General features: G+C 60.2%; 2 protein-coding genes across 7 annotated transcripts in view; one reads left to right on the forward strand and one right to left on the reverse strand.

The window, feature by feature from the left end:
- The window catches only part of LAMA5 (laminin subunit alpha 5), a gene marked incomplete at its 5' end in the record, with an annotated part of 49,236 nt that extends 42,738 nt beyond the window's left edge, over window positions 1–6,498 (forward strand). Inside the window, 22 exons of the mRNA XM_081097841.1 lie at window positions 600–779; window positions 874–1,022; window positions 1,103–1,273; window positions 1,373–1,509; window positions 1,584–1,737; window positions 1,895–2,028; window positions 2,098–2,260; window positions 2,637–2,759; window positions 2,854–3,002; window positions 3,103–3,235; window positions 3,314–3,457; window positions 3,638–3,768; window positions 3,868–4,044; window positions 4,130–4,271; window positions 4,400–4,545; window positions 4,617–4,809; window positions 4,880–5,050; window positions 5,157–5,319; window positions 5,417–5,550; window positions 5,631–5,724; window positions 5,910–6,029; window positions 6,162–6,498. Coding sequence (XP_080953967.1) covers window positions 600–779; window positions 874–1,022; window positions 1,103–1,273; window positions 1,373–1,509; window positions 1,584–1,737; window positions 1,895–2,028; window positions 2,098–2,260; window positions 2,637–2,759; window positions 2,854–3,002; window positions 3,103–3,235; window positions 3,314–3,457; window positions 3,638–3,768; window positions 3,868–4,044; window positions 4,130–4,271; window positions 4,400–4,545; window positions 4,617–4,809; window positions 4,880–5,050; window positions 5,157–5,319; window positions 5,417–5,550; window positions 5,631–5,724; window positions 5,910–6,029; window positions 6,162–6,325 — 3,272 coding nt within the window. The 3' untranslated portion in view covers window positions 6,326–6,498. The remainder of the gene's footprint in view (window positions 1–599; window positions 780–873; window positions 1,023–1,102; window positions 1,274–1,372; window positions 1,510–1,583; window positions 1,738–1,894; window positions 2,029–2,097; window positions 2,261–2,636; window positions 2,760–2,853; window positions 3,003–3,102; window positions 3,236–3,313; window positions 3,458–3,637; window positions 3,769–3,867; window positions 4,045–4,129; window positions 4,272–4,399; window positions 4,546–4,616; window positions 4,810–4,879; window positions 5,051–5,156; window positions 5,320–5,416; window positions 5,551–5,630; window positions 5,725–5,909; window positions 6,030–6,161) is intronic.
- A 383-nt stretch (window positions 6,499–6,881) lies between these two features.
- Window positions 6,882–13,404, reverse strand: ADRM1 (ADRM1 26S proteasome ubiquitin receptor). Of its 6 annotated transcripts, none has more exons than XM_081096609.1 (10): window positions 13,322–13,404; window positions 12,266–12,479; window positions 11,273–11,389; window positions 9,784–9,907; window positions 9,187–9,273; window positions 8,557–8,638; window positions 7,871–8,103; window positions 7,481–7,638; window positions 7,261–7,363; window positions 6,882–7,118 (listed from the first exon to the last, which is right to left on the reverse strand). In XM_081096609.1, the coding sequence occupies exons 2-10, from the start codon at window positions 12,476–12,478 to the stop codon at window positions 7,012–7,014; spliced, it is 1,224 nt and encodes a 407-aa protein (XP_080952735.1). In that variant the 5' UTR covers window position 12,479; window positions 13,322–13,404; the 3' UTR covers window positions 6,882–7,011. The 6 variants fall into 6 exon arrangements, with proteins under 6 accessions (XP_080952735.1, XP_080952734.1, XP_080952739.1 ...); XM_081096608.1 differs by having other exon boundaries at window positions 13,288–13,398; XM_081096613.1 differs by having other exon boundaries at window positions 7,982–8,103; window positions 13,322–13,354.
- Window positions 13,405–17,605: the final 4,201 nt, after the last annotated feature.

Raw genomic sequence — 17,605 nt, forward strand, 5'->3', positions numbered from 1 at the left:
CGACCTGGACCTGGAGACCCGCCTCTGGTCGGGAGACAAACACCAAACAAAATAGACCCAAGTAGCAAGTGAAAACTGGGAAGGGACAGGAAGTGCTTTGGAGAGAAATTATGGGGGAGGGAGGTCAGGATGCTGGGACATCGGGGAAGGTACAGTCTGTAGGCAAGCATGGAGGTGGATGGGGGTGCAAGGGGACTGGTGTGGCAGGAGAGCCAGGTGGAGGCTCGGGGTGGCAGAGCCCAGGCGGCTCGCAGCAGAGGAGCCATAGCTGACTGGCTTTGGGGGAATCCCTGTGGCCGCCCAGGGCAGAGCATTATCGTGAGCGTGGCCATGGGGCGCAGGGGAGATGAGCATGGCCTGGGGGTGGCAGTGGTGGCTATGGGGAGACAGGGCTGAGCGGAGGCTCAGGGTGACCCTGCTCTGGCCCAAGAGGCTGGCACGGAGAAACCATCTGGTGGGCGAGGGAGGGTGGGTTTCCACGTCCTCGGTGCCCCCGGTGCTAGTTCTAGTGGAGGGGACTTGGTGATGTCCCTGAGGGGAGGGGAGGCCAGGAGGGTCTTCTCTTGACCCTGCTGAAGCCTGCCCACGGCCTGCCACAGACGAGACCAGCAAGAAGATTGCTCACGCCAAGGCTGTGGCCACCAGAGCACAGGACACGGCTGCCCGAGTGCAGTCCCGGCTCCGAGACATGCAGAGAAACCTGGAGCAGTGGCAAGGCCAGTACGGGGGCCTGCAGAGCCAGGACCTGGGGCAGGTGGTGCTGGACGCCGGCCGCTCAGGTGGGCCCCCCAGGCACACAGCACCCGTGAGAGCAGGTGGGCCAGGGGAAGCGGGGCTCTCAGGCCACATCCCCCTTCCCCCTCCCCCCTGCAGTGTCTACCCTGGAGAAGACGCTGCCACAGTTGCTGGCCAAGCTGAACCTGCTAGAGAACCGTGGGGGGCACAACGCCAGCCTGGCCCTGTCCGCCAGCATCGGCCGTGTGCGGGAGCTCATTGCCCAGGCCCGAGGAGCTGCCAGCAAGGTGGGCACCAGCGCCAGAAGAAGGGGGGCGTCTGGGGGACTGGGTGGTGGATGCTGATGGGCCATGTACCCTGCACACAGGTCAAGGTGTCCATGAAGTTCAACGGGCGCTCGGGGGTGCAGCTGCGTGCCCCTCGGGACCTCACGGACCTGGCTGCCTACACTGCCCTCAAGTTCTACCTCCAGAGCCCAGAGCCAACGCCCGACCAGGTCTCTGAGGATCAGTTTGTGCTCTATATGGGCAGCCGCCAGGTACTGGGCCAGCTTGGCAGGCTGGGTAGAGGTGGGCACCAGGTTGGAGTGGGTGGGCCATACTGGGTTCCTGTCCCACTGAGTCTCCCACCACCACAGGCCACTGGCGACTACATGGGTGTGGCTCTGCGGAACCAGAAGGTGCACTGGGTGTACCGCCTGGGGGGCGCAGGCCCCGCGACCCTCAGCATCGACGAGAACATTGGGGAGGAATTTGCAGCCATCAGCCTTGAGAGGTGGGAGGCCTGCCCCACTCCCCCGCCCCCCGGCAGGCTGCATGTCCGCCCCAACCCCTTCGCTCTGCCCTCAGGACCCTACAGTTTGGCCACATGTCTGTCACTGTGGAGAAACAGATGAGCCACGAGACCAAGGGCGACACAGTGGCCCCTGGGGCCGAGGGGCTACTCAGCCTGCAGCCTGACGACTTTGTCTTCTATGTGGGGGGCTACCCCAGCAACTTCACGGTGAGCCTCGCAGGGCCTGCCACGCGGCCACCCCTCCGCACTCTTGTCCCAGCGGGTCCTGCGGGGCTTCTGGCTTCAGTGGGCCTGCGCAGCCTGAGCCCCTCCTTGGGGCCTGCCTCGGGTGGGGTGGCGCCCTGACCGGGTGCTGTGCCCGCAGCCCCCGGAGCCCCTCCGCTTCCCCCGCTACCGGGGCTGCATTGAGATGGGCACGCTCAACGAGGCGGTGGTCAGTCTCTACAACTTCGAGAAGACCTTCCAGCTCCACACAGCTGTGGATAAGCCTTGTGCACGGTATGTACGGCCTGGGCCCGCCCTTCACCCCCTCGGCCCACTCCCCACTGACTGGCCTCTGACCTGCAGCACCAAGGCCACCGGAGACCCATGGCTCACCGACGGCTCCTACCTGGAGGGCTCTGGCTTTGCCCGCATCCAAGTGGAGAGCCAGATCAGCAACACCAAGCGCTTCGAGCAGGAGCTGCGGCTGGTGTCCCACAGGGGGATCATCTTCTTCCTGCGGCACCAGGCGAGCCCGCCGCCCCCCACCCCTGCTCACCCGCCCCCGCCCCCCACCCCTGCTCACCCGCCCCCGCCCCCCACCCCTGCTCACCCGCCCCCGCCCCCCACCCCTGCTCACCCGCCCCCGCCCCCCACCCCTGCTCACCCGCCCCCGCCCCCCACCCCTGCTCACCCGCCCCCGCCCCCCACCCCTGCTCACCCGCCCCCGCCCCCCACCCCTGCTCACCCGCCCCCGCCCCCCACCCCTACTCACCCGCCCCCGCCTGCTGGGCCCGCCCCCGCTACTGGGCCCGCCCCCGGCCTGCCTCGCTCTGGCCCCGCCCCCGCCTGCTGGGCCCGCCCCCGCTGCTGGGCCCGCCCCATCTGACCCACCCGCTCCACAGGGCCAGTTCCTGTGCCTGGCCGTGCTGGGAGGCCGCCTGGTGCTGCTCTACGACTTTGGTGAGGGCCTGCAGGAGGCCAAACCGATGCAGCCCCCTCCGCCCCTGACCGTGGCCAGCAAGGCGGTAAGGCTACAGCCGGAGGATCGGCGGGGCGAGGCGGGGTTGGGCTGGCAGCAGGAACGCCGCAGGTGCTGAGGATCCCCCGACCTGCCATCAGATCCAGGTGTTCCTGTTGGGGGGCAGCCGCAAGCGCGTGCTGGTGCGCGTGGAGAGGGCGACTGTGTTCAGTGTGGAGCAGGAGAATGTACTGGAGCTGGCCAACGCCTACTACTTGGGGGGTGCACCTCCGGACCAGCTGCCCCCGAGGTGAGCACACGCAGGGCAGGCAGGGGTCCCACGCTGTCTCAGCACGCCCAGCCCCCTTCCCTCCCCAAGGCCAGTGCCCCAGTACTTGCTTGCCCGACAGCCTGCGCCAGCTCTTCCCATCCGGAGGCTCCGTGCGTGGCTGCATCAAGGGCATCAAAGCTCTGGGCAAGTATGTGGATCTCAAGAGGCTGAACACCACGGGCATCAGTGCCGGCTGCACCGCGGACTTGCTGGTGAGCCCCCCACCCGCTCCAGCCAGCAGCCCCCTCTCCAGCAGGCTTGCTGGGGCCCTCACAGTCCGCTCCCTGTAGGTGGGACGGGCCATGACGTTCCATGGCCATGGCTTCCTGCCCCTGGAGCTCCCAGAGGTGGCCCCCCTCACCAGCAGCGTCTACTCCGGCTTCGGCTTCCGCAGCACCCAGGACAGCGGTCTGCTGTACCACAGAGCATCTCCGGTGTGTCCACCCAGTCTTGGTCTGACCGCCTGCTGCTCCCCAAGCCTGACCTAGCCCTCCCTCCCCGAGTCTCACCTCTGCCCAGCCCTCCCTGAAACTAACTGCAGCAGTGTGGGGCCCACGTGGCTGGAGGAAGTCTGGGCCCCTGGCCTGGTCCGCTGACCTGACCACTGTCCCCAGGTGGGGCCATGTGAGGTGTCCCTGCAGCAGGGCCACGTGAACCTCCGGTTTGTGACAACCGAGGTGAAGACGCCAGGGGGCTTTGCCGATGGTTTCCCCCATTACGTCGCTTTCTATAGCAACACCACAGGGTGAGCCGGGGACAAGGTGGGGCGGCAGCGGAGCCGGGGTCTTGGGTGCAGTTGCTGCAGGTGTGCGGACAGGGTGGCGAAACACTGCTCTGCTCACAGGGTCTGGCTCTACGTGGACGACCAGCTTCAGCAGATGAAGCCCCACCAGGGGCCGCCCCCCAGGCCCCAGCCACAGCCACAGCCTGAGGGGCCCCATCGGCTCCTCCTGGGAGGCTTGGGGGCGTCCAACACCATCCGTAACTTCAGCGGCTGCATCACCAACGTGTTTGTGCAACGGTGCGCTGAGCGGTGTCAGGGGGGCTGTGCTAACCCCACCTGCTCAGGTGCCTCCAGCTGCTGACTGCCCTCGCTGTCCTCACAGGCTCATGGGGCCCCAGCGTGTGCTCGACCTGCAGCAGAACGTGGGCGGTATCAACGTGAGCTCAGGGTGTGCCCCAGCAGCCCCTGGCACCCAGACACCAGTGCAGGCACCTCGAGGACTGCAGGCCACAGTGGCTCAGAAGGTGGGCACCACAGGCGTTGGGGGAGAGACAAGGGCAGGGGGTGAGGTTAAAGGGCAGGAGGCAGGTGGAGCTGGGGGTGGGCAGAAGATGGCCCTTCAGCACCTCTGCATCCCCATCTGACCCCACAGGTCTCCCGGCACACCCGGCAGCCTGCCCAGGACTCTGCCTGCACGCCTCCTCGGCCCCTTGGGACCGTCCACGGCACCTACCAGTTTGGAGGTCCCCTGTCCAGTTACCTGGAGTTCACAGCCGTCCTGGCACCCTTTGAGAACTGGTAAGACCAGGCCAGGTGGGGGTGGGGTGAGGGCTGCCCAGGCTGACACCCGCCTGGCTGCTGGCTTCCAGGTCCCACTTCTCCATGGTGGTCCGCCCTCGCACCCGAAGAGGACTCCTGCTCCTCGCGGTGCCCCTGGCGGCGGGCAGCCCCTCCCTGGCGCTCTTCCTGAGCCACAGGTACTTTGTGGCTCAGACACAAGGCCCAGGGCCTGAGCTCCGCGTCCTGAGTCACCAGCGTTCAAAAGCTGACCGGTGGCACAAGGTGAGGGACTGAAGAGAGGGGATGTGGGCAGGGCCCTGGGGGCTCCCGCCTGATGTGCCTCCCCCCACAGGTGTCTGTGCGATGGGAGAGGACTCGGATCCAGCTACAGGTGGACGGAGTCTGGACTCAGAGCCAGGAGCAGCCTGGCCAGGAGCCTGGCCAGCAGTATCAGGGGGCAGAAGGCCCCCAGCCCTACACGCTCTTTGTGGGGGGTCTTCCTGTCCACGGCCCCAAGCTCCCAGTGAGAACTGCCTCTCCCCCGCATCCCCTGCCCAGACCCAGCCCAGCCCACCCTCCTCAGCACCCCCTGAACCTGACCCCATGTCCACCCACCTGTGCCCCCACAGATGTTTATCAGCAGCTCCTGGTTCAGCGGTTGTGTGAGGAGACTGATGGTGGACGGGCAGGCCCTGAGTACCCCCAACCGAATGGTGGGGGTCACACCCTGCTTGTCAGAACCCCTGGAGATGGGTCTGTTCTTTGCTGGCAGTAGGGGAGCCATCACTCTAGGTCTGTCTGCTGTCCCCCACTCCCTGCATGTGCCCTGGGCTGTGGGGTTGAGGGAGCCATGGCCAGGCCCTCGTCCCCTCACAGGCCCTCCCCGCAGACACCCTGGGGACCACCCTTCCTGACGTGAGCCTGAGGCTGGAGGTGCGGCCCCAGACAGCCGCAGGCCTCATCTTCCACCTGGGCCAGTTCCAGGTGCCCCCCTACCTAGAGCTGCAGGTGCTGGAGAAGCAGGTAAGTCGGGGTGGGGGGTCCATGGCGAAAGGGCAGAATTGGAGTTGGCAGGGCCCTCCTGATGCCCAGCCCCCACCCAGGTCCTGCTGTGGGCAGACGATGGTGCCGGCAAGTTCTCCACATCGGTGACACTCTCCAAGGAGCTGTGTGACGGGCAGTGGCACCAACTGGCAGGTGAGCTGGGCCCCCTGTCCCATGACCAGATACTCCTGACACCCCGCAGCCCTGCTTCCGCAGAGCAGAGCCTGGGAGGGACTCGGGAGGACGAAGCTGCAGAGGCCAAACCCCGGTGGGCCCTCTCGCTCTGCGGCTGCCGAGAGGCCCTCCCAGTCCAGCCACAAGGAGCCTGTGTCCCACAGTGACCAAGAGCAGGACCGCCCTCCGGCTGGAGGTGGACTCCCAGAGCAACCAGACCCTGGGTCCCATGCTGCAGGCCTCAGACAGCACCCCAGTGCCTCTGCACTTGGGGGGCCTGCCCGGTGAGTGTGACCTCAGCCCAGGTGGGGAGCTGCTTCTCGGGGACCAGGCACTGGGGTCACCTGCTCTCACTCCACCCTCCGTGGTGGGAATCTCTGCTCCAACCTCTCCCTTCCTCTTCTCCTGCACCCCAGGACCCTCGGACACACAGGCTGGGCACCCCACCCCCACACACCCTTGGCCTCCATTCTACCAAGGCTGCATGAGGAATGTGATGGTGAACCGGGCCTTTGTCACCTTGCAACGCTCTGCGGGTGTCCAGGGCGCGGTGGGGGCCAGTGGCTGCCCGGCCACATAGGGCCTTCAGGGCGCCTGCTGTCCTAACAGCTTGCTGACACCACCACCCTCCTCCGCCAGTCTCCTAGATGAAGTTTGTATAAACTTACCTAGACTTGAGTCTACAGGAAATGGTTTAAGTTATGTCTGACTTTTTAAATGAAACTTTACAATAAAATGGGTTTTTTTGTATCATTTATAATTGTGAGATTTTCCTTCCACCCATTTAAATGAGAAGTCTGTAAATCACTGGTCCCTTCTCTTGAAACAAAAATTAAAAAGGAGCTTATGTAACTGAGTGTCTTTTTTTTAACACCTGTTTTCATTCTTTATTATTTAAAGTATGACATGTCTCCTTCCCCCACTGACTTCTCCCCATTGTTCCCACCCCCGCACATGCCCTATGAGTGTTGACTTTTAAATGTAGAAAGAGGACAGCACAGGACAGGCGGGGAGAGCCTGGTGGTGGGGGCTCTCATGGCCCACCTCCCCAGGCCTTTCACCTCAAAGTCACAATACCAAACGCTGCAGACCAAGGGACAGCTTGTCACAGGGGACGGGGCACAGAAACACCAGAGTTGGCAGATAAAAGAAAAAAGGTTTATTTATTAGCAAGTTAGAACAGAGGTGTGAGGGTGTGCGACGGCCCACAAACACACTGCTCGTCCACACAGCCAGGAGCCCCGCCCGTAAAAGACAGCAAATAACTTAATCTAAGCTCATGTCCTCCTCTTCGTCCTTCTTGTCCTTCCCATCGCCCTCCTTCTGCTCCGATCTGGCACTGTTCTGCATCGCTTTGGCAAAAGCTTCCACATCTACAACGCATTGAAAAGCCTGAGGCCAACTTCCTGGGCCTTGGGGACAGCCAGCCCTATGTTGTGCAAACAAGGAGGCTTGTGCCTTTAACCACAGGACCCCAAGTCCTGCCATAGCAGCAGGCGGAGGAGCAATACTTACCACCCTTGTTGGCGGCCTCCACGGCCTCTGCAGGCAGGCCAAACTGGCACATGAGGGGGCCCAGCTGCCCTGAGGCCAAGGCCGCACTGAACATGCCCAGGGCCTGCAAAGAAGAGCCAGACGTCTCTGAGCAAGCACGGGGCGGGGCCACGGGCAGCAGGCCAGGGACTCTTGGTGATGGGCGCCGAAGTAAAGACAGGCAGCTGGGCCGCGGCATTACCTGCTGGAACTGGGGGGAAGTCAGTGTGTTCTGGATCTCCTCTGCGGTCTGTGGCAGTGACTCCCCAGAGGGCAGGTAGGGTAGCAGGCGCTCCTGGACGTCCGCGTTGGCGAGGATAGGTGCCATGATCTCGGGCGTCAAGACACTGGCCAGGTCAACTAGGACGCAAGCACACGGCCATGAGGGCTGAGGCCGGCCCAGGTGCCCATTCGGAGGGCTGCGACGAACTAGGCTGTGCTCTGCTGGGTGTGGTGTGACGAGAGATGAGGGAGCCACGGCAGCCCATGTGTAGGACGGCAGCTCGGCCCAGGGACACGCTCGGCTGTGCCTGGGGAAGCCAGTGGGCAAGGGGCAGCGGGCACCTTCACCCCTGGAACCGAGGCGCGTTACCTTGCTGGCTGCCTCCTGGCCCGGCCGGCACGTTCATAGTGGCTAGAATGCTCTGGAGGTCGCTCAGCTGGATGGGCTGGGTTGGGCTGGCTGCCGTGCTGGTTCCATTACCTGGATTGGGCGTGGGACTCGGGCTGGTCACCGAGGCAGCTGCTGGAGCAGAAGGGGCTGGGGTGGCTCGGGCAGAAGAGGCGGTGGAGGACGGGGTCACCGCTGCTGACTGGCTCCGGGAGCTGGGAAGAGCAGGGCAGGTGGAGCTGCCAGGCGCCCACATAGGTACCCTCACCACGTTGGTCCTGCCCCAAAGGCCCTGCACCGGGAAGAGCCTGGGCTATGAAAGGACCCTCCCAGAAGCCCACTTTGTCCGGCATCTCCTCGGTCCAGTCTTCTTTTTTTTCAAAAGCCACTCAGAAAGCATTCTCTCCCTCTGACTCTTCCATCAGGAAGAGAAGAACGATCATCAGTGGCTAATGGCAGCTGCAGAAGCAAGCCAAGAGGCGGCTTCACGCTCAGGAGAGAACGCTGCGCCTCCTCATGGTTTCGGGTGCTCTACACGTTCAGAGAAACTTCTCCAGTAACAAACTAGGAGCGAACCCTGAAAGCAGTCTTGTGCCCAGTCCTCTTGAAGAAGGGCACTCACTCCTGGTGGCACCCAAGGGTGCGGCAGGGGCAGGGGCAAGGCTCACCTGGATGAGGAGCTGCTCGCCGGAGGCCCTCCACTCCCCAGTAAGCTGGCCAGGCCCGGCCCGGTCAGGGCCCCCAGCCCACCTACGAGGAGCAAGGAGACGCACGCTCAGATGTCACTCACCTGGAGCGCCCGCCTCGCCCACCAAAGCAGCAGAAATGCCCCGCACGGAAGTCAGGGGACGAGCAGGGGGCGGTGTGGACCCTGTGAGCGGGTGCCTGCTCAGATCAGTGTTCTGGAAGCCAATTCCCAAGTCAATGCCTCTGTTCCATTCGTTACGCTTGGGGTCAAGGTAACAGCAGCGCAAATCCAGTAGAGAAGTGCATCCTCGCTGTCTGAGAGACACACCCACCCAAACCCCGAAGGTGGCGGCAGGCCCCTCCTCAGCCGGCCAGGCTCCCCTGAGCCGCACAGCGGGGTCCTCACTGGGGGCCCTGGAAGGCCTTGCCCACTCGGCTCCCGCTCAAACCAGAAGGCTCACAGGCCCTCCTCCAGAGAAGGCAACACAGGGAACACATAGACACCACTCAGCCAATTAGGAGCTTAAAGGAAATGGACTCCAAGTCAAAAGCAACCACAAGCTGAAGGTTGTCCGAATTAAAACAAAGGCCCCGGGGCCAGAGGGCATTACCCAGTCCTCCGAGGCCAGCGGGTCCGATGAGCTGCATGAGCTGGCTGTGGCTCATGTTCCCCAGCAGGCTCTGCAGGCCGCCCTCGCCTGGAAGACAGAAGGTGCTCAGGCTCAGGGCCAGCCTGCGCCCGCCCCGCAGCGCCCTAGGAAGGTGCTCTCGGAAGGGCTCATACCACTGGCGCCTCCAGGCGAGGAAGGGCCCCGACAGCCCCCAGGACTGCCCCTCCAAGAGTTGCATGAAATGAGTCGGTGGGTGAGTCTCTGACACTGTTCTCGCCTGAGGATGCGAGTGGGGACCTGGGAAGGGTTTCTACCTGGGACTCCTCACTTGCACTTAAAACAGCTGGTCTGGGCCACGGCCAGGGACTCAGTGGCTAGAGCACCACCCCACGAGGCCAAGATGGCGAGTGTGATCCTGGTCAAGGCGCGTGCGAGGACCCACCAGTGAGTGCACAAGTGCAGCAGCAAGCGATGCTTCTCTCCCCTTCCCCCGCTCCCTCAAATCAGTTTTAAAAAACCACAACTGGTCTGCATCCTCGAGGGCCACCTGATACCTCCTGGGGCCTCTGAGCACAGCCAGGGGGAGGGGAGCATTACCGCCCAGTGCAGACAGCTCGTGGCCTCCACTCCCGCTCGCCCCCAGTGCTCCGGGCATCGGTGGGTTGTTCAGATACTCGTTGACTTTCCGGCAGTGCTCCTCGTCCTGGTCCGTCTTAGGCTCCTGTGGGAGTACAGGACAACAGCCGCAGCTGAGCAGCCCGCCCACCACAGACCAGACTTACAGAGGAGGACCTAGGCTCAGACAGATGAAGTCACTGTCCACATTCCCATGGCACCAGGGAGAAGACCCAGCAGTCCCCTACGACGGACGTGCCTGTTAAGAGACAAAAGCGCTAAGAACGCGAGTCCTGCCAGGGTAGGTCCCGTCCTGCAGGCCTGAGGCTTCCTGCGACGATAGACAGCCCCAGGCCCTTCCTTCAACACATGCACTCGATGCAATGACCTCTACCACGGCACTGCCCACACACCACACCCGGCCCAGGCCCCTCGGGGTCCACAGGGCCCCACAATGAGCCCCTCCCTGGGTGTGATGGGGGTCATCGGGCATGCCACCCTGTCAGTGCCCAGAACTGCAAGACGAAGCGCCCAAGATGGATCTGTCCACCGTCACCGAGCATGGGTTTGTGTGGGGACACAGGGACGCGACAGGCGCGCAGGAGGAGAGAGGTCAAATGAGCAGAACTGGTAAACAGCTAGTGTGAGGCGAACCTCTGACAAGATTTCTTGGCAAAACTGGAGAAACAAGCTCTGCCACAGCGGCTGCAAACCTCAGCCCCACCTGAGTCTGCAAATGAAGTTGGACTGGAGCCGGGCTGCGCGCCCAGGCATGCTCTCCCTGTCCCGGCCACGTCCCCGCTACTTCGGCGCAAGTGAGCAGCTGGGCCCCCCAAGAGGAAACCCTTTCCCACCGGCTCTCCACGTCCAGACTCCGGGGGGGAACATGTTGACACCTGTCAAAACTGCACATGTGTGTCCACTATACCAGCAAGCCATTCCTCCATTTCAGCACACACATTATCCTCACACACGCAGTAACCGGCACAAGGCGACTGTTATGGCACTGCCTGGAGTAGAAGCAACCAAGACATGGCAACAGCTTGACCTGATGGAGGACTGCCCACAGCCGTGGGGGCACACGTGTGTGCTGACCCCAAGACTCCAGAGCGCTCCATTAGGGGAGCGGCAGGGCTCAGAGAGCTCGGAGAGAACACTGCTTTGGAGACTATACACCGTCATCCTGGCTTCTGCCCTGGGGTCCTCGTGACCCTTGAGGGGGCACTGGGGACAAGCAAACCACAGGCCAAGTGCCCATCAATGCCCTGAGATGGAGCCTAGCCTGGAGCAGCCATCTGCCTGCCAAGGCATTCCACCCCTTGAAAGGCACTGAGGGCCCCACGGGGACTCCAGGCTCCGCGGCAGCACGCTGGTCAGCCCCAGCATGGGGCCAATTCTACCATCTGGCAGGCAGGCTTCTAACCTAGCTCTAAGACGAGGAGGAAAAAACATACAAACAAAACCTACACACCTGCATCCAGAAGAAGAGCCGTTTGGACCCTGCCTTGAACTTGAGCACGTAGACCCTCCCGCTGGGGCACTGCGGCACACGCTTGAACTCACAGTCGTCAGGGAAGATGATCAAATCCTGCAGCCACAGGAGGGGAGAGTCATGGTCCCGGGACACATCGAGCCCCTGAGCCTCCCAGGAACACATGCTGGGCTGTGTCTCAGCGTGGAGGGTGGGGAGGAGGGCACAGGGCCCAGATCACCCTCCTCACCAGCAGGGCCTCTCAGGGCGGCTAAGCCAGGGGCAGAGGCACCCAGGAAGGTGAAGGGCTTCCAGGCCAGGCACAGGCCTGGTGCTGAACAGGGAACGCAGGCTCGTGAAGGATTTTTTAATAGCAACATTGTGGGAACATTCCCAGATGAGTCAAAAAGCCAACTCTGACCTGCCCTTGAACCTAACACAGAACGATTTAGTCTGAAGGACAAAGAACACTAGGTAGAATGACCACTGGAGGGAGCTGTCTGGTGGGCTGGGGTAAAGGTCAGGATTTTTACATGGCTTCGCCCATTCTAGTACCTAATCTTCAAAGTTTAAAGTATACAGAGTGACGCCCGGCTGGTGTGGCTCAGTGGTTGAGCATCGACCTATGAACCTGGAGGTGACAGTTTGATTCCTGGTCAGAGCACACGCCTGGGTTGAGGGCTCGATCCCCAGTGTGGGGTGTGCAGGAGGCAGTCGATCCATGATTCTCTCATCATTCCTCTCTCCCTCTCTCTCTCTCTCTCTCTCTCTCTCTCCCCCCCCCCCCTCTGAAATCCATAAAAATGTAGTAAGTAAATAAAGCATATACAGTGGCACAGTGACGGGAGAAACCATGTCATCAGTGGGACTGGGGAGACCGATAAGCAAATCAAAACAGCTCATGGGGCAGCCAAGCAGCAACGCCACACACCCACCCACGGCCTCACGGTGATGCTGCCACCGCCAGTGGCCGTCCAGAGGGCAGAGACTCACGTCTTCCACGTTCCCAGACGTCCTGTCTTTCCAGCAGAAGTGAATGAGGGAGTCATCCGTCTGCTGAATGTACACGAGCCCTTTTCTTTTGTCTGGGGTGACAGTTGTTCCTTTTAACGACATTTTTCCTGCCCGAAACTCCACCAAATACTTGTTGGAGGACCCACGGGAGCCTGGCACCAGGCTTGGAAACAGCGCGCCTGAAGTCGCCATCCTGAAAGAGGGGCCAGCAGTCACCACTCAAGTGCTGGTCGGCGCCGACCCGGTGAACGCGCCCTCGCCAACCCTCCGGTACGCTGGGCGCCAGGGAGCACCCCAAAGCTGCCAGAACCCGCTCAAAACACGGCGGGGGGGGGGGGGCAGGCTCGGAGCCTGCGGGCACCTGAGCAATGGAGCCAACACCCACGTCTCACGTTTCTCAAAGAAGAAATTACTCTCGGCACGCTCGGCGCTCGCTGCGCGGCCACTTTCCGTACTTGCAAACTTGTTCCTTAGTCTGGGACCCCCGCCACCAAGAATTTAAAAACTTGGACGGGGACACGCTAACATCAGATGGGACGCAAGGCTCTGCCTAACGCCGGATCGCTGTCGGACAGGCCCGCGGAGCTGCAGGTGTGCTCCCTGCAAACACGGGAGTCTGCGGGGTGCACGGCCCGCCCCACCCCGCACACCTGGCAGCCCGACGCCCTCGGCTCCGCGCTGGGCGGAGGGGCCGGGGCGGCTCGCAGCAGGGCGGGGCCCCAGGCTGGCCCGAGAGTCCACGCCTCGGTCCCCGACCCCAAAAGTCCTCGCCCCGTGCACGGGCCCTCGGGCCCCCCAACCCTCGAGAGCGCCGGACTGCTCACGGACCTCGGCTCCCAGGCCCCCGGCTTCCTCAGCCCCCGGGCCCCTCTACCTCGAACCCCCCGCCGCCCCTCTGGCCTCCGCGGACCCGGCGCCCAGCTTGGGGGGTCTCCCGGAGGCGCAGGCCCCGCCCCCGGCCTTCCCGGTAGCCGTCTCCGCCCCGGGTCGCCCCACTCAACCTGGCCAACGCGGAGACTAGGCTGAGAGATGTACCGTGCGTGATCGCTCTTCCTCCTCGGCGCCTGCCGGGCCCCGCCGGAAGCTTCCGCTCGCCCCGCCTACCCGCCGCTCTCTCCGCCGATTGGACCTTGTCAGAGGCCGGGCCGGCACTGGCCCGCGAGCGATTGGCAAGGGCGGCCGTCCATCACCCCGCCCCGGCCCGCCCCCACGCCGGCGGCTCCCTTCCGGCGGAAGCGCGGGCCGGCGGCGCGCGGGCCAGAGAGGCCCCTATTGTTGCTGTGTCATAGGGGTGCGGCGGCGGCCCCTGGCGGCAACGCTGGGAACGGCGGGGCGGGCGCGGGCCGGGCCGGGGGAGATGGACTCCGGGACGGCCCCTGGCGAGGCGGCGTCTCTCAGGGTCACTGTCGGGGCGGGGCGCCAAAACGTAGAGGAAGCCGTCACCGGCTCAGGGGAGCGGGTATCTTAGGACGCGGGGCTGGCTTCGGGTCTTCCGGGGAATCACTGAACCGCAGCCCCGGACTCGGTTTGTGGCCCGCATTGCCCATCGGACCTGGAACTCATGGGGCGCGTGGTCCCGCCCGCGGTGCCCCACGCCCACCGATAACAGTGCTGACAGGTGGTCTCCCCCTTTCTCCCAGGGTCCCCTAGACCCCACCCTGTAAGGGTGCTAACATGCGGCCCCCCTTCCCATCTGCGCCGGGAGCGTCGGAGGCTCCTGTGCCGGTCAGAACGGACTTAAGCGGACAGACCCTCCCAGGAGCGGAGGCCGCCTGCACGGCCGGCACCTGTTCCGCCCGGAGCCCTGTGCTCCTCCCGAGCCGCCTCCGCCCCAGAGGAGAGGCCGTCCTGCCCGGGCCTCCTCCCGCTGCTTTGTGAACATCAACTGTGTTCTTAGCCTTTATATGAAAAGCATAAAGGTGAAGGTGTTCTCAGTCACTGTTGTGGTTTTTTAATTTTATTTCAAAGAGGAAGGGAGAGGGGGAGAGAGAAACATCAATGATGAGAGAGAATCATGGATCGGCTGCCTCCTGCACGCCCCCCACTGGGGTTTGAGCCCACAACCTGAGCATGTGCCCTTGCCCAGAATTGAACCCAGGACCCTTCAGTCCCCAGGCCGACGCTCCATCCACTGAGCCAAACCGGCCAGGGCTCACTGTTGTTTTTAAGATGCCCATTCCCCGGACTCCTGCAGCACCACAACTTCTGTTCCACTTCCCCCGGGCTAGTCACAAACTGTTTTAGAAAATATAGCTGTTTTTCATTGAAAATATAACTTATGTTCATAAGTAATGGGCTTGTTATTTTTAACTAGTTAATACTTTTATTTCATTTAAATGTCTAGTGTGGTAAATACTCGTCGATAAAACCCACATGCAGTGTTTATCTAGAGCAGTGGTTCTCAGCCTGTGTGTCGCGACCCCTTTCACAGGGGTCGCCTAAGACCATCCTGCATATCAGATATTTACATGACGATTCATAACAGTAGCAACATTACAGTTATGAAGTAGCAACGAAAATAATTTTATGGTTGGGTCACAACATGAGGAACTGTATTTAAAGGGCCAGAAGGTTGAGAACCACTGCTTAGTGGCTGGTTTATGTCACTGAGCAGTGTCCTCAGCCAATCCACGCTGTAGCAGGTGTCAGGGTTTCCTTCCTACAGCTGAGTAACTCTTTGCTCATCCATTTCCATCCATCGATGGGATCCACATTTCAGCTACTGTGAATAATGCTGGGGACATGACTGTGCATATCTCTCCAAGACCCTGCTTTCTTTTTCCTTTTGCATCTTTATTGTTGAAAGTATTACATATGTCCCCTTTTCCCCCCACCGACCCCCTCCAGCCCACCCCGGCCCAAGACCCTCACCACCCCACTGTTTGCATCCATGGGCCATGCATATTCGCACACAAGGTCTTTGGGGATTACCTCCCTTCCACTATCCCTCCCCCACCTTCCCTCTGAGATTCCGCACTCTGTTCCATGCTTCCATGTCTCTGGATCCACTCCGTTCATCAGCTTATTTTGTTACTTAGATTCCACAGGAGTGAGATCATGGGACACTTGTCTTTCTCTGACTGACTTATTTCACTCAGCATGATACTCTCCAGGTCCCTCCCTGCTGCCTCAAAGGGTAAGACATTCTTATTTTTTACAGCTGCATAGTATTCCATGGTATAACTGTACCACAGCTTTTTTATCCACTCATCTACTGATGGGCACTTGGGCTGTTTCCAGATCTTAGCTATTGTAAATTGTGCTGCTATGAACATAGGGGTGCATACATCCTTTCTGATTGGTGTTTCGGGTTTCCTAGGATGTATTCCCAGAAGTGGGATCACTGGGTCAAATGGCAGTTCCATATTTAATTTTTTGAGGAAACTCCATACTGTTTTCCATAGTGGCTGCACCAGTTTGCATTCCCACCAGCAGTGTAAGAGGGTTCCCTTTTCTCCACACCCTCTCTAGCTCATGTCATTTGTTGATTTGTTGATGGTAGCCATTCTGACAGGTGTGAGGCGATACCTCGTTGTTTTAATTTACATCTCTCCAATGATCAGTGACTTTGAGCATTTTTTCATATCTCTCAGCCACCTATATATTCACATTGGAGAAGTGTCTATTTAGGTCCTTTGCCCATTTTTTAATTGGGTTGTCTTCCTTTTGTTATGTTGTATGAGTTCCTTATATAGTCTGGATATTAACCCTTTATCAGATGCATCATTGCCAAATATGTTCTCCCAAACAGTGGGTCCAAGACCCTGCTTTCAACTCTTTTAGGTGTCTATCTAGAAGTGATGTTGCTGAACCATATGGTAATTCCATTTTAATTTTTTGAGGGACCACCAGACTGTTTTCCATAGTGGCTGCCCCATTTTACATTCCTGCCAACAGTGCACCTGTTTTGCCACATCCTCACCAATACCTGTTGTTTTTCTGGCAGGAGCCATCCTAATAGGTGTGAGGTGGCATCTCACTGTAGCTTTGATGTTCATTTCCCTGATGTTTAGTGATGTTGAGCATCTTTTCATGGGTTACTGACCATTTGTCTATTTAAGTCCTTTGCCCATTTTTGAATCAGGTTGGGGGTGGGGGGATTGTTGTTGTTGAGTTTTAAAGAGTTCTCTATATATTTAGATGTATGATTTACAAATATTCCACCCTATTTTGTCGATTGCCTTTATACTCTAGTGATAGTGTCTGATGCACAACATTTTTAAAATTTTCATGAAGTCCAATTGGTCCATTTTTTCTTTTATCATCCAGGCCTTGGTGACACAGCCAAGTCATTGCCAGTCTGGTGTCATAAAGTTTGTGCCCTAGTCTTCTTCTGAGAGTTTTACAGGGTTTGCTCTTATATTTAGGGCCTCGATCCATTTTGAGCTCATTCTGTATATGGTGTGAGGTAAGGGTCCATTCTTTTGCAAGGGGATGTCCTGTTTTCCCAGCACCATGTGCTCCCTGCACCTTTCCCCTTGAGTGGTCTTGACGCCTGTCACTTGACTATATATGTTGACACAGTGGTGGTTACAAGACAGTGTGACTTTGTCAACTGCACACACGGTTTCATTGTTTGTAGGGCTTGAAGCCACTTTCTCCACTTACCTGCTGTGAAAGGTGGGGCACACCCACCTTCCTGTACCTCCTTTCCCTGTGGCCTGGGTTGTACTGTGGGGAGTTAGCATTGTGACACCAGGCTTGGGCTCCACAGGGCTGGGTGCTCTGTGGCCCCATCATCAGATGTGGTGCTCGTGGCAATGGCCCAGACCTGTGAACCTGAGCGTTCTGAGAGCACTCACACCTGTGACTGTCTGTCCCTCTGCCCAGAGCCATCTTGGCTGTTGGCATGAGTGTCCCCACTCAGCTCAACCTCCCGGGAAGTACACAGATGCTGGGCAGCTAGGACAGCGGTCAGACGGTGGGGACCTTCGAGTCAAAGTAACAGTACTCTGGGCATTTAGTTTCTTCACGGTCTCCAATGCCTGGAGAGGAGAGACTAAACCAGAGCTCCCGACACGCAAAGACCCAGACCCCCACCCATTACGTGCGCCCTCCCAGGGATGCCACAGCGTCCCTGGAGCCCTTCTCCAGTGACCAGCAGTCTTCTGAAGCAGTCCAGTCGCTGGGCCAACCCTACAGAACGCATAGTCCCAACCTGACACCCAGCACAAGGGCTCGTCTGCAGCCCTTTCCAAGGGGCCAGAGGAGCTGAGACAGTGAAAACTGCTCGGTGCAAAAATGTCAGCAACAACTATTTTTAAAGGACCTTTTTATCCACAGCTAGGGTTTAACTTGGATCTTTACGGGTCAGTACCA

The sequence above is a fragment of the Myotis nattereri genome, assembly GCF_964212035.1.
Source record: "Myotis nattereri genome assembly, chromosome: 8".
Lineage (NCBI taxonomy): Eukaryota > Metazoa > Chordata > Mammalia > Chiroptera > Vespertilionidae > Myotis > Myotis nattereri.

Excerpts from the sequence above, each read along its gene's own strand:
- ADRM1 (XM_081096609.1), bottom strand. The coding sequence starts at position 12,478 with ATGGCGACTTCAGGCGCGCTGTTTCCAAGCCTGGTGCCAGGCTCCCGT. Across the intron at positions 9,908-11,272 it reads GGCTCTTCTTCTGGATGCAG|GAGCCTAAGACGGACCAGGA; the intron begins GTGTGTAGGTTT and ends GTACTCCCACAG. Across the intron at positions 7,639-7,870 it reads GCCAGGAGGCAGCCAGCAAG|TTGACCTGGCCAGTGTCTTG; the intron begins GTAACGCGCCTC and ends CTTGCGTCCTAG.